General features: G+C 50.4%; 1 protein-coding gene across 3 annotated transcripts in view; it reads right to left on the bottom strand.

The window, feature by feature from the left end:
* The window catches only part of KDM4A (lysine demethylase 4A), a 44,428-nt gene extending 35,165 nt beyond the window's left edge, over positions 1-9,263 (bottom strand). Inside the window, exons 1-6 of one of the 3 annotated variants that reach the window (XM_021096837.1) lie at positions 9,112-9,260; positions 6,614-6,789; positions 5,800-5,975; positions 2,413-2,527; positions 844-1,037; positions 158-551 (exon numbers count right to left, since the gene is read on the bottom strand). In XM_021096837.1, the coding sequence (XP_020952496.1) occupies positions 173-551; positions 844-1,037; positions 2,413-2,527; positions 5,800-5,975; positions 6,614-6,751 (1,002 nt within the window). In that variant the 5' untranslated portion in view covers positions 6,752-6,789; positions 9,112-9,260 and the 3' untranslated portion in view covers positions 158-172. Of the gene's footprint in view, positions 1-157; positions 552-843; positions 1,038-2,412; positions 2,528-5,799; positions 5,976-6,613; positions 6,790-8,817; positions 8,912-9,111 lie in introns of those variants that run through there. The other 2 variants (XM_021096835.1, XM_021096836.1) reach the window with 2 other exon arrangements.

Raw genomic sequence — 14,852 nt, forward strand, 5'->3', positions numbered from 1 at the left:
CTCCTTCCTCTAGGAACTCACGACACCGTGCGCTCTCGATGCAGTCTTCGCACACGCTGTTGCCACCACCCAGATGCACTTCCCTCCGTCTCCGTGACCCCCCCACTCCCCCCACCCAGCACGTCCCCAGCTGCCAGGTCTCAGCTCAGCAGTCACCTCCTCCACCCCACGCTCACGCATCTTCCTGTGTGGCCCCATCACACCCACGGTTCCCCATCAGGGCGGCCGTGCCACTCCACCCCCTGGCCAGCCTCCTATCTGTGAGGGTGGCACCTCCCGCCTCATGCTCGCTGCTGAAGGCGGCGCCTTGGCTAACACGCTGAGACAGACGGGTGGGCCCAGGCAGGGCGGGAGAACATGTCTGTCTCCCCAGCCAGACTGCGGCCACGGTGGAGAGCAAGGCGTGGCTGCCCAGTGGCCTTGCGTCCCCTCTTGGGTTAAGCACACACTGCTGCTCACCAAGTATTTTTTCCATGAGGAAAAGAAAGCTTTCTATCAGCTGAAGGAGCGACTCCAGTCTTGGAAGTCTGCCTCTAAGAAATGCCTCAGGCCTGTTCAGAAAGAGAAATCAGAAAACAGTGGGAGAGCCTGGCGGAGCCTCGGTGGCTCTCCGGAACTCTGCCACCTTCCAATGCCAGGCGGTGGTGTGAAGTGCCCTGGCCTCTAACGCCTGCCACGCGAAGGGCAGCAAGAATACTGGAGCTCCGACGGCACCAAAATGCCGAACGCCAGTCCCGCCCCAAGCCGGCCGGAACCAGAACCTGCTCTCGTCTGCGACCCCAAGGTGTGTCCCGTGCCCGAGGAAGCGGAGCAGCCCCAGCGCCCAGCGCAGGCCCACTTTACCAGGACTTGGGCTCCCCGAAGTGGAGGTAGTTGATGCTGTACAGGTCCATGTCCTCGGTGTGCCAGGCGAAGGACGTCTTCCACATGCCGAAGTACAGGTAGGGCGTGTTCACGCCCTCGATGGTGATGCCGCTCTCCTTCTCCACCAGGTCCAGGATGGTCCTGAGCCGGCCAATGTTCCACTCGTCCACGTGCTGCAAGGAAAGCACAGGCCGGGGCGCGTGAGACTCCCCACAAACGGCGGCTCGGAACCGTCCATCAAGGAGCCCCCGTGCAGCTCCGATGAGACCCCCAGCCCCGGAACTTCCATGTGCCACAGGGGCGGCTCTAAAAACATCAAAAGGTTTTAAAAATGCTGCTCACCAATGAAACCGGACCCTAAAATAAATAAATGAATTAATTACATAAAAGCCTTCTTTCCGTTAATTACCAAAACACTACATTAACCCAAGTGATAATCTCTGACACGCTTTGGTTTTTTGGCCACGCCCACAGCACGTGGACATTATCAGGACAGGAATCAAACCCGTGCCACAGCAGCACCCCGAGCCACTGCAGACACCACCAGATCCTTAACCCACTGTACCACAAGGGAACGCCTACCCTACAGCTTTTTCCTTCTTTTTTTTTTTTTCCTTTTTTGGCTACACCATGGCATATGGAGTTTCCAGGCCAGGGATCAGACCTGAGCCACAGGTGCAACCTAAGCCAGATCCCTAACCCACTGTGCCCGGCCAGGGAACAAACCTGCGTCCCAGTACTCCCATGATGCGGGAACACAGAGTTCTTTCTTTCTTTCTTTGGCCTTTTTTAGGGCCACACCCATGCCTAGGAGTTGAATCGAAGCTGTAGCTGCTGGCCTACGCCACAGCCACAGCCAGGCCAGATCCGAGCCACATCTGCACCTACACTGCAGCTCACAGCAATGCTGGATCCTTAACCCACTGAGTGAGGCCTGGGATCAAACTCATGTCCTTATGGACACTGGCCAAGTTTATTACCGCTAGGCCGCAATGGGAGCGCTGAGATTTTTGAATAAAAAAACAGCTCCTTCCTGGTACCATATCTAAGACTGTTCTTTATGCCAACAGCACCATATCCTAAGCCAACGCAATTCGTTAAAACAGCTTTTGCTAAAGAATCTTGTTTGAGGATTTGGAAAATTTAAGTAAGTTTCTCTTCTTAAACACACACCCCTTTCATTGTATTAGTCAGCTGATCTATTTTTTGCAGAAACCACACCGCCCCCCACTGACATCTCATTCACTGAGATCCCACCCTGCCCTTCCTAGAACTCGTTAGCTACCACCCACGGCCTATTCCAAAGGCCCTCGCAAAGAGCACACATCATCCAATTCACACGTAGAGCGGGAGAAAGAAAACTCAGTCACAGGCAAAAATATCCACAATTAAGCAAGCGCAGCCCATCGGCTGATGGTGGATCCTTCCTCTGTCCAAACACCCGTTCAGCAAACCGGCTTTCAGGTGCCCAGCACAGGTGGGCCGAGGAAAGTGGCAGGACATTAGAAAATGGCGACAACGCCGCGTGGCGTCTGCAGGGAGTCTCACCTGTTCATAGAGAGTGCCGTTCACATCCGCACCGTAGATTGGGGGATTAAATGTGAGATTTTTCCAGTACTTCCGTTCAAGTTCTTCAAACTCACTATAGCGTGGGGTACAGTACCTTTCAGAAGAACAACAGCAAAAAGTTAGCTACTTATAAGGGACTAGACTCATTAGGCATTAAACAGCACCGCGTGTTCCTGGGATAGTAAGACATTTCGGATGAATAAGACCCAACCTTGGCCTTCAAGTTACCCAGTAACTCTCTTAAAATCCCTCCCGAGAGTTCTGGGCCCGAGGAAGGTAATGTACGCAAAGATGTTAGCCCATCTTCCTTAAGATGTGTATCCCTGGGAGTTCCCGTCGTGGCACAGCGGAAACAAATCCGACTAGGAACCATGAGGTTGCAGGTTCGATCCCTGGCCTTGCTCCGTGGGTTAAGGATCCAGCGCTGCCGTGAGCTGTGGTGTAGGTTGCAGACGGGGTTCGGATCCCGCGTTGCTGTGGCTCTGGCGTAGGCCGGTGGCTACAGCTCCGATTTGACCCCTAGCCTGGGAACCTCCATATGCCGTGCGTGTGGCCCTAAAAAGCAAAAAAGAATGATATCCTCAACCCTTTCAGGAAACTCTACTAAAACGACACCCTCCTCAAGCCAGGAGTGGCCACGCCACCCAGGGAGAAAATAGGCTTATAAACCTGTGCAAACCAAGAAGTGCAAATCCCTATGTACACACAGACAACCATGAGCCCGTGACACGTGGCGAGTGGAGGCCCTGGAGCTGTGTTTACCTCCCTGCACTCAAAGGAAGGGGCTCCGAGAGAGTTCACTCGTGTTGTCTCTGACACTGCCCCAGCATCCTAAGCAGTGGCTAACATTGGGCAAACAATTGTGCCTGCAATCAAAATGTTTTAATAAAAATATAAAATAGAACTAAAAACATAAAAACAGGCTTTGGTTCATCAGATGTTCATTTAATGAAATTCACATGTGTATACATACACACACACAAACGCACATAAAGCCATTAGAAATATCTACTCTCGGAGTTCCCGTCGTGGCGCAGTGGTTAACGAATCCGACTAGGAACCATGAGGTTGCGGGTTCGGTCCCTGCCCTTGCTCAGTGGGTTAACAATACGGCGTTGCCGTGAGCTGTGGTGTAGGTTGCAGACGCGGCTCGGATCCCGCGTTGCTGTGGCTCTGGTGTAGGCCGGGGGCTACAGCTCCGATTGGACCCCTAGCCTGGGAACCTCCATATGCCGCGGGAGCGGCCCAAGAAATAGCAACAACAACAAAAGGCAAAAAAATAAAAAAATTAAAAAAAAAAAAAAAAAGAAAAGAAATATCTACTCTCTTTTGTTGTGCTTTGTCTTTTAGGGCCACACCCCATGGCATAAGGAAGTTTCCAAGGGTAGGGATCCATGTGGAGCCAACCTATTTGACCCCTAGCTTAGGAACTTCTATATGCCACAGGATTTAAAAAAAAAAGAAAAAAAAGAAAAAAAAAAAAAGAGGCGCCCAGAGTTCTCTGGGGGCTCAGCAGGTTCAGGATCCGGCGCTGTACTACTGTGGCTCTGGTTGCGGCTGTGGCAGCATTCGTCCCCCAGCCTGAGAACATATGTGTGCCACGGGTGTGGCCAAAAAAATAAACAGAGGTATCCTGAAAGAAGGTAAGACCCACGGCACAGCGATGAAAAGGGAAGACGGCCACGAGGGCTGAGCAGGGCCTCTGATGGAAAGAACCCAGGCAAAACAGAGCAGTGCAGAGAGCGGAGAAGGAGAGCCCAGCCTCTCACCCGCAGAGCCCGGCACTCTCCTTCGCCAGCCTTTTACAGACTCTCTCCTTAGAGAGCAGGTTGGCCGGCACTAGAGACGCTGTAAGAATGAAGCTGCCAATAAAGCTGGAGGCCCACATTTAGAACCGCGATGCGTCAAAGGCAAACAAGGGGGAGCACAGATGTAGGAAGAGCGAGATCTGATGGGAGATGATAAAGCACACCAAGTGTGAAGCCTGGCAAGCGGAAACTCTACCTCGGGGCTCCTCGGAGGCGGAGCTGCAAAACCTGACGGCTGAAAGCAAGACAAGCAGGGACCAAAAAGGTTGGGAGAGAAGGCAAGAGGAAGGGAGAAATCCCCTGTGGAGGCTCAAAATGAAGAAGTAACGTGGGAAGGGAGAAGACCTGAGAGAGAGGATTAGGAAGCACTAAGTCAGGAGTTCCCCGGTGGCCCAGTGGGTCTAGGATCTGGCACTGTCACTGCTGTGACGCGGATCTGATTTCTGGCCCAGGAACTTCCACAAGCTGCAGGCGCATGGATTCCCCCCCCAACAAAAAAAAAGGCCAGTAAGAGCCAAATGAGGGGAACACACAGTTCCTTCTCTGTAAATCTGAAGTTAAATGAGAGTGAAATACTAAAAAGTACGGAGAGCGAGTTCTCGTTGTGGCTCAGCAGTAACAACCCCAACTAGTATGCATGAGGTTGCGGGTTCAATCCCTGGCCTCGCTCAGTGGGTTAAGGATCCAGTGTTGCCATGACCTGTGGTGTAGGTTGCAGACAAGGCTCAGATTTGGTATTGCTGTGGCTGGCAGCTGCAGCTCCAATTCAACCCCTGGCCTGGGAACCTCCGTAGGCTGAGGGTGAGGCCCTAAAAAAGACAAAAAAAGAAGTTGGTCCTAGGAGTTCTCAATGTGGTGCAACGGTTTGGGAATCCAACTGCAGCAGCTCAGGTCACTGTGGAGGTAAGCCTTCAATCCTTAGCCTAGCTCCATGGGTTAAAGAATCCGGCGTTGCCACAGCCGTGACTCGGATTTAACCCCGGCCCAGGAACTTCTGTATGCCCAAGTGCAGCCGTAAAATTAAAAACGATAAAAATTTTTAAAAAGAACAAGAAAATTGGCACATTGTAAATCAGCTATGCTTTAATAATAAATGAAAACAGAAGATGATCCCACTTTTGAGAGAAAAACATGGAATTACTTTATGTAAAAACACAGATGGGTTTAGGCAGTTCCCATGGTGGTTCAGTGGGTTATGAACCCAACTAGAATCCATGAAGTGTGGTTTCAATCCCTGGCCCCACCCAGTGGGTTAAGGACCTGGTGTTGCCGTGAGCTACGTGTCGGGTACAGCAGCAGCCTGGATCTGGCAACGCTGTGGCTGTGGTGTAGGCCGGCAGCTGCAGCTCCAATTTGACCCCTAGCCTGGCAACTTCCACAGGCCGCAGGTGTGGCCCCAAGAAGCAAACGAAAAAATAAAAACACAGATGAGATTGCAACAGGGCACTGAAAGAGGAATGCTTCCGTGTAAAGAGAAGAAAAGGAGACAGAAGCTAGAGCTCCGCAAACGGTGCTTCCGTGAGATGGCAGCCGTCTCGGGGACAGTGCGTTTACTCACTTATCGCTATTGGCTATCTTGCGGAACTCTCGGACGGTCATGGCTTTCTTCTGTATGTTGTACTGAGTGAAGAGGCCAGACTGCCCAGTCACCAGCTGCTGGATGGGGGCAGGAATAACCAGATCATCGATATCGTCATAGGATGCCCGTGGCTTCCACTCCTTTGGAGGAACAACCTGGATGAAACACAAGAGGCGAAGAGGTCAAAAAAACCCGGCACGCTGGTCAGAGTGCAGGAGGCGTGCCGGCTGCTTTCCAAACCCAACAGCCGATTTTACCACAGCATCACCTGGCTGTATTTAACCACGCTCACCCGAACACGGCAAGTCACTCTGCCACGCTAGCCCTGATCCAGTTCTGCCGCCAACTAGCTGGGTAAGGAATGCCTAAGGTGAGGGATATTCACTCTCAGCCTCAAACTCTGAGATTTGAGAGACGAGGTTGAAGACCCTCTTTCAACTTAAAACAAAAGTCCACTTGGAACCCAAATTACCATGGAAAAGAAGGAAAGGTGAACAAGAGAATCTGGACGGCATAAGCCCTCAGGGACAAGCCCTCAGGGACGGATGACACCACCAAAGCACCCCGTGGGCTGGACCCAGGGCCCTGGCTCCCTACCTCCCTCTCAAAGACTCCAAGCAGCTCTCTCCCACCTTAAGAGATGCTTCAGATGTTAATGAAAGGAATTAACTTGCAAATGGAACCGCATACAATCAACTACCACCCCGCCCTGCCTTTCAGTAAAAGGCAGTTCTTCCACCTTCCTTTAGGGAGAACCAGGGCTCGGCTAGATCACAGAAGCCCCGCCCTTCACCTTGGCCAGCCCAGCGCGATGGGCTCCTTGGGACTCGATGTATGCAATGTAGCGACTGAAGTTCCGGAACTCCTCCACAGTCGGGTAGAAGGTCATTATCCGGGCACTGGGGTTCAAGGTTTCAGATTCAGAAGCCATTTCCCTCCTTTCTGAGGCCACTTTGGCAAGGCAGGAATCTGAAGAAATACGTTAAAACCGTAAAATTACATAAAATGCAGTTAAAATTAAATGCTGGGAGTGTCCGTGCTTAAAACAGGAAAAGATGTAGAAATTCTGAGGAAGCATGAAGACTTCACACCTGGAATTCGCCCCTAGGCAAATTATTTAAATGAGTAAGAAATACTCAGAGATAGAAAAAGTTCTGTTTAAAACAAATCTAATGTATCCAAATCAGGTATTTAAATCCCACTTAAATGGAAACGTTGTTTCAGCTAAAAAGAGCAACTGTTAATTATTTGGTTGCTGGTCCAATTTAACAATCCAGCTGCCCCGCCCACATTTTACCCTTACCTTTTCCTGCTGCTCCCCTTTTCACACCTTGCTAACTGCCTCTCTAAATACTAAACTTATATTTAATGTTATACTACAGCCTGATTTTTTTTAAAATAAATATCAATCTATGGGCTCCCTACTAGGGCACAGCTTTCAAACAGAAATTCTAGATTCCTAAGAAAAGTGACTTGACTACAGGTTTACAAAGTTTAAGGGTTAAAACGTACCCTGATATGAACAGCCTGAACTACGATTTTTTAAAACTCTCAAGTGAAAATGTTATCCAAAATGTGGTTTCAACACCGATATGTGCAGTCAAGCTGGAGACTAGCTCAACTGCACTGTACCCAGAACTCAGAGGACAAAATTTAAACAGGCAATAATCCGGCAACACAAGGGCAAACTTCCTAACTGACTGGAGGTGAAATAAATACTTAATAAATACTTTGTTTTTAGATGAGGACTTCAGCTAAGTGGGTGCATCCCCACTGCCTGATAACACAATAGACTATTTCAACTGAGTGAGAGCCAGGCATACCAGCTATGAGGAGCAAGCTTAGATGCGAAACCCTTACGTCCTCTTCTCTCCTTGATCTCCCCCAAATCTGGGCCCCAAAGCCACGGCAGTTCAGCTCCAAGAGTCCCCTTGAGAGCTGAAGAGGTCAGAAGGGAGAAAACTGCCTCCAACCTACCAAGCACCCAGTAAAAGACCGGGTAGATGGCATGGAGCAAAACTGACTGAGGCTGAAGGAGAGAAGACCAGCCCTGGAGCCCGCATCTCTCTGGCTTCCAACTAACCAAAAATAAAGTGTGCTCCTGGCCAGGCACTTTCATGCACCTCACCAAAACTTTGCATGGTAGGTATGCTGTAAGCCCTGTTTTACATACCAGGAAATTTGCCCACAGTCATGTAATATGCTCCCAGTACTCCTTCCATTACTCTATGCTGCCTACATCATAATCTCCACTTAGTCTAAACCCTTTGCAAGGGCAAATTCAAGTGTAGAGCAACCTGAAGTCTTACTCCATTTTGAAGACCCTCTTTTTTAAAAAACACAAGTTATCTTCCTTTTGCAAATTTTACAAAAACATATAATCATGTGAACACAGTGACGGGGCCCTGCCCCAAGCCTTGGAAGCCCCTAATGGGGCTTCAACTGCCCCCCACGGCCTTACATATCTTTATAAGCCTACAACTCTAGAACAATGCAGGGTACAGAGTAGGCATTCAGTAACTGCTGAATAACTGATTTCTTCGGCCGTACCTCAATTGCTCATTCCCTTTCTTTTACCCTAGGATTCCCTTCCCCCAATCTTCTCCCTGGGGAAAGCTCCTGTTCCCTGACACCCTCCTTCCCCCATCCAGCAACAAAGCCTAGTGGCTGAAGAGAGCACTGGCCCCGGAGTTAAAACTCTGAATACAGATCTTGTCTCTGCCAGTTATTAGCTGTGTGACCTCGGCTGTGTAAGCTGCCCGAGTCTCAGTTTCCCCTCCAGTAAATGGGGATCCCAACCTCCTTGCCCTGCAGGGTTGCCGTGATTAACTCAGATGATGCAAGCGAAACGTTTAGCACCAGGCCTGGCACTTATCAACTCAATAAAGGGAGCTGTTGCTAACAACCACCTCAAGCTCCCGCCCCCTCCCTTCGCAGCGGCTCCCGCGAGTATCGCTCCCAATGCAGTCCCCCGCTCCGAAGGTCCCCAAAGCTCACCTCGCAGACGCCCAGCCCCTCCCGGCCCCGCCGCCTAGGCGAGTGAGGCCCGGCCGCAGGAAGAAGAAAATAAGGCCCAGTAGACCCGCCCACCCTTCCCGAAGTCCATTGGCCGTGAGAGATTGGAAAGAGCCAATCTCAGGACCCATTTCAGAAGCTCCTGCTCCCAATGGCCGAGAACCATGCCTATCACTCGCCGCTGAAGGCCACCCTCCGCCCCTCCCCCACCGAAGCTCACGGTCACGGCTACAGCAGCAACAGACCGAAAGAATTCAAAAACCCTGTGGTTCTTACTTAAAGCCCGCCGCCCCGGCAGGGCTAAGGCCCGGCCTCTGCTGTCGCCACTAGCCGATCCCACTGCTTTTCCAGCCGGCGAACGACGAAGCTCCGCCTTCTCTAAAGTCGGCCTCTGCGCAGCCGCATAGCGCTCCACAGAGTCAACCAATCCGAGGGCTTCTATAAGCCTTCAAACAGCCAATGAGCGCGCGCCGTAGCCGCCCCAAAGTCCGGGCAAATCAATCTGCTCAGCCTATGAGCGCTGGCTAGCGCTGTTGCCAGGAGGAAACGCTGTACCACTCGGGACCGCGGCCACTGAGCATCTCGGCTGAATTGGCGAGCTGGCCAATCGTAGACAGGCTTCTGGCCGCCCGTAGCTAATCTCGATTGCAAGAGGCGAGTGCCTAGAAATGAGATGGTCGCCCAGGGTAAAGGCGATGATGAAGCTATTGTAGGCAAGGGTGGGGACAGTCTTTTGGGGGTGAGTAGAACCCTTGTCTGAGGGGAACGTGCACTGAGGACCCAGAGGGGCAGCTTCCGAGGTCAAGGAGTTTCTGATACAGTGACCGACCTGCCCCGGTTTGCCTGGTACTCAGTTTTAAAACGCAAAGTCCCGTGTCTTGGGAACCCCCTCGTTTGCCCACAAACCGGGACATTCGTTGAAAAGAGCAGTCAGTTCCTAAAGGGAAAGGAACTCTGAGGGTCATTAGGACGAGTCCTGAGGGGGGATGTCCTTAGGGTCATTAAAAAGCAGCTCCTCGGGGAGCAGGGATTTGGGGTCATTAGGAGCAGCTCTTGGGGTGGGAGAAGATCCTGGGAGTCATTAGACACACTTCTGGAGGGTGAGGGGGTTCTTGGAAGTCATTAGCAACTGTTCCTGAGGGGTAGTGAGTCACTCTAAGGAGCCCCCAGATTGTCATGGGTGATGGAAGGAGGCATAACTCTGAAAAGTAGAAGACCCACAACCAGAGTCATAAAAGATGTACAAAATTACTTTCTAGTGCTGTAGTGCACTAGAAAGAGCTGTGGAGTCAGATCTTGGAGTTCTCTTGCGGCACAGTGGATTAAGGATCCAGCATTATCACTGCAGTGGCTTGAGCTGCGGCTGATATGGCAGGGGTTCAATCCCTGGCCCAGGAAATTCTGCATGCCATGGGCGTGGCCAAAAAAATTAAATTAAAATTGTTTTAGGAGTTCCCGTCGTGGCGCAGTGGTTAACGAATCCGACCAGGAACCATGAGGTTGCGGGTTCGGTCCCTGCCCTTGCTCAGTGGGTTAACGATCCGGCGTTGCCGTGAGCTGTGGTGTAGGTTGCAGACGCGGCTCGGATCCCGCGTTGCTGTGGCTCTGGTGTAGGCCGGGGGCTACAGCTCCGATTGGACCCCTAGCCTGGGAACCTCCATATGCCGCGGGAGCGGCCCAAGAAATAGCAACAACAACAAAAGACAAAAAAAAAAAAAAAAAAAGAAAATTGTTTTAAAAAGAGCTATGGAGTCAGATTTGTGTTCAAAATCAGTCACTCCCTGGAGTTCCTGTCATGATTCAGGGGTAATGAACTAGTATCCATGAGGACGTGGGTTCCATCCCTGGCCTTGCTCCGTGGGTTAAAGATCCAGGGTTGCTGTGAGCTGTGGTGTAAGTCACAGACAGGGCTCAGATGTGGTGTTGCTGTGCCTGTGGCCGGCAGCTGCAGCTCCAATTTGACCCCTGGCCTGGGAACTTCCATATGCCTTGGGTGTGGCCCTAAAAAGACAAAACAAAAACAAACACAAAACAAAAATCAATCATTCCTCGGAGCGTGGGTTTCCCATCAGTAAAAAGAAAAAGATAATAATACTTGGCAGGATTGTTGTGAAGGACGAGAGTTAATATGTGTTGGCAAAAAGTGCGGTATTATATAGAACAAAATGGATGAGATGGACATCAATGAATTGCGATTTTTTTAATTGGATACCCTGATCATTTTGATTTAGACCTTGGGGCTGGGCACACGCGCTCCTTAAAAAAAACAAACTTGTTCTGTTTCAAGAAAGAAAAGGGAGAGGTTCCCTGATGGCTCAGCGGGCTAAGGATCCGTCATGGCCATTGCTGTGGCTCAGGTTTGACCCCTGGCCCCCGGACATGCACATGCTGTGGGGCAGCCAAAGACCACCTAGTAAGGTAATATATTTGATAAAAGATTATATTGGGTAGCTCAGAAAATTGGGAAGAGTCTGAAGAATCCAACCTGGCGTATATGGAACCAGGAAAACCACCCCAAGTCATACCATAGAATTCATCCACTACTCTCCCCAAACATGAGAGGCTGTAGCTTGCCTCTCAAGACTCCACTGTCCTGTGCATGGACACAGCTGCTGGCACTGCTGTGGCTACCAACTGCTTCCTGAATTTGATCATGTTACATTTCTCACCTCTGCCAAAAAGAGTTTTCCAGGATCACTGTTACTTTGTATCAGTAGCTTCCAGTTGGCGTGTGCACATGATAGGTGGAACTAGATCGAGTTCTCCTGACATCCTCCCAGGTCTCTGACCAGTTTATCTCAGCCACCCTTTTAAGCTCATCTCTCGTTTCCCACCCCTTAAATGTTCATATTTGAAGCAAAGTTAATCTATGGTGAAAGAAGTCCAAGTTGGGGTTATCTTTGGTGGGGTCAGGGTGGCATAAAGAATACTTTCGGGGTGTTATCGACATTCTATTTATTGATCTAGACAGTGGTTATTACACTGGTATTTCACATTTTTTGTTGAGTTGTATACTTTTTTTTTTTTTTTTTTGTCTTTTTAGGACCATACCTGTGGCATATGGAGGTTCCCAGGCTAGTCGAATCGGAGCTGTCGCTGCTGGCCTATGCCACAGCCATAGCAATGCCAGATCCGAGCTTCGTCTGTGACCTACAGCAATGCCAGATCCTTAACCCACAGAGCCAGGCCAGGGATCAAACCTGCATCCTCATGGAGCCTGGTCAGATTCATTTCCGCTGAGCCATGATGGGAACCCCGGGAGCTGTATACTTTTAAGTTGTGCATCACATTCTATGTATATGACACCTTAATTTTCAAAATGGCATTACACAATTCATTTTAAAAAGCAAATTATTTGGAGGACTTCCCTCACGTCTCAGCAGGTTAGGGATCCGGCATGGTCACTGCTGCGGCTCTAGTTACAGCTGTGGCATGGGTTCAGTGCCTGGCCTGGGAACTTCCACAAGTCTCCGGCATGGGGAAAAAAAAGCAAATTATTTTGGAGTTCCTGTCATGGCGCAGTGGTTAACGAATCCGACTAGGAGCGATGAGATTGCGGGTTCGATCCCTGGCCTCACTCAGTGGGTTAAGGATCTGGCGTGGCCGTGAGCTGTGGTGTAGGCCGGTGGCTGCAGCTCCGATTCGACCCCTAGCCTGGGAACCTCCATATGCCATGGGAGCGGCCCAAGAAAAGGACAAAAAAAAAAAAAAAAAAAAAAAAAAAGCAAATTATTTTTTATTTGTCTTTTTTTTTTTTTTTTTTTTTTTTTTTGCCATTTCTTGGGCCGCTCCCTCGGCATATGGAGGTTCCCAGCTAGGGGTCGAATCGGAGCTGCAGCCACCGGCCTACGCCAGAGCCACAGCAACGCAGAATCCGAGCCGCGTCTGCAACCTATACCACAGCTCACGGCAACACCGGATTGTTAACCCACTGAGCAAGGGCAGGGACCGAACCCACAACCTCATGGTTCCTAGTCGGATTCGTTAACCACTGCGCCACGACGGGAACTCCCAAATTATTTTTTAAAAGGAAAAAAAACCCCATGTTGATATCTTCATGGCTCTCTGCCCTTTGTCCTCTCATTCTACAAATTCTCATACATGTTTCACAACTCGAGCCATGTGACCTGGGCAAGTTACTTAATTTCTGTAATCCTCAGCTATAGCTAAAACTGGAATAGCACTTCCCTTTCTTGGTAGTGGGACGTGAATGAGATAATGCAGGTAAAGCACTTAGACGTCAAGGCGGCAGGTAGGAAGTGCTCCGTAAATGCTGGCTGTGAGACGGATGACAAAGTGCTCAGCATAGAGCCTGACAGAAGAGCGCAACACACTTGCCATCTCAGGCTTCAGCCGTGTGTGCACACAGATGACGCCCGTTCTGTGCTCCAGGAAAACGTTCTCCCCCGAGTTCAGATCCATCCCTTCTCCTACCTCTGGACCACTCGCTCTCCATCCTCATGTGCGCACACAGTCTGGGCGTCCCACATGTACCTAAACCCCACATGCCCAATGAAGAACTAATCTCGGAGTTCCCGTCGTGGCGCAGTGGTTAACGAATCCGACTAGGAACCATGAGGTTGCGGGTTCGATCCCTGCCCTTGCTCAGTGGGTTAACGATCCGGCGTTGCCGTGAGCTGTGGTGTGGGTCGCAGACTCGGCTCGGATCCCGCGTTGCTGTGGCTCTGGCGTAGGCCGGTGGCTACAGCTCCGATTAGACCCCTAGCCTGGGAACCTCCATATGCCGCGGGAGCGGCCCAAGAAATAGCAACACCAACAACAACAAAAAGACAAAAAAAAAAAAAAAAAAAGAACTCATCTCTTCACTCCACACGTGAGCTCCACCTCCTAGGGCTCTTATCTCAGGGGATCAGCCATCTACCCAACTGAAAACAGCAAAAGCCAGAAACCAGTATGCAACTAGGGATTCCTTGGGGTGCTCCATCGCCTCACCCAAACAGAATGCCACAAAGCAAGGGCTTTACAAATGCCCGGATTTGCGTGCATGCCCATCTTTCTCCATGAGTCAAAAGTCAAGAGTATCTCTTCCGTCTTATGGTTAGTATCATTTTGGAATGTGTTCCATTGCCAGAAATAGAAAACCCTGGAATTCCCTTGTGGTGCAGTGGGTTAAGAATCCAGCATTGGCGTTCCCATTGTGGCACAGCAGAAACAAATCCGACTAGGAACCATGAGGTTGCAGGTTTGATCCCTGGCCTCGCTCAATGGTTTAAGGATCTGGCGTTGCCGTGAGCTGTGGTGTAGGTCGCAGATGCGGCTCGGACCTGGCATGGCTTTGGCTGTGGTGTAGACTGGCAGCTGTAGCTCCAATTAGACCCCTAGCCTGGGAACCTCATATGCCAGGAGTGTGGCCCTGAAAGGACAAAAAAGACAAAAAAAAAAAAAAAAAAAAAATCCAGCGTTGTTGCTGCAGCAGCCCCGGTCACTGCTGGGGGGCAGATTGAATCCCTGCCCCCAGGAACTTCCACATGCTGCAGGCACAGCCAAAGGGGGAGGTGGTGCGGGAGGAAACCCTAGCAACAGTGGCTTAAACAAATACAAAGTTATTTTTCCCAAGTGTAATAAAAAAATCTGAAGTGGGCGTTTATTGGCATTGGCCCAACGTTCCACAGAGTCACGGAAGATATAGGCTTCTTCCGTCTTTCTCTACTGTGCTTCACAGCCTGGCTTTGGCCCTCATGTGTGCACCTCATGGTCATAAAGTGACTGCTGCAGCTCCAAACATCCGATCCACACTCATGGGGGATATGGAGGAAAGGGACAGTATCAGAGCACCTATTACTCCTACCAGCACCCCCAGCAAAAAGTCTCCCCGAATCCGTCCATCTACCAATCATGAGTAAAACAGATCTTTCCCTGCTTTCATGGTGTCTACAATTCAGTAATGGAGACAGACATAAAACAAGTGTTCACATAAATAAATAAAACCACAGGAGTTGTGCCTGCTTCACAAAAGAGAGGGGCGAGCAACTCCTCGAGTGACTTGCTGGCAATGG

This window comes from Sus scrofa, chromosome 6 (genome assembly GCF_000003025.6).
Source record: "Sus scrofa isolate TJ Tabasco breed Duroc chromosome 6, Sscrofa11.1, whole genome shotgun sequence".
Classification (NCBI taxonomy): Eukaryota; Metazoa; Chordata; class Mammalia; order Artiodactyla; family Suidae; genus Sus; species Sus scrofa.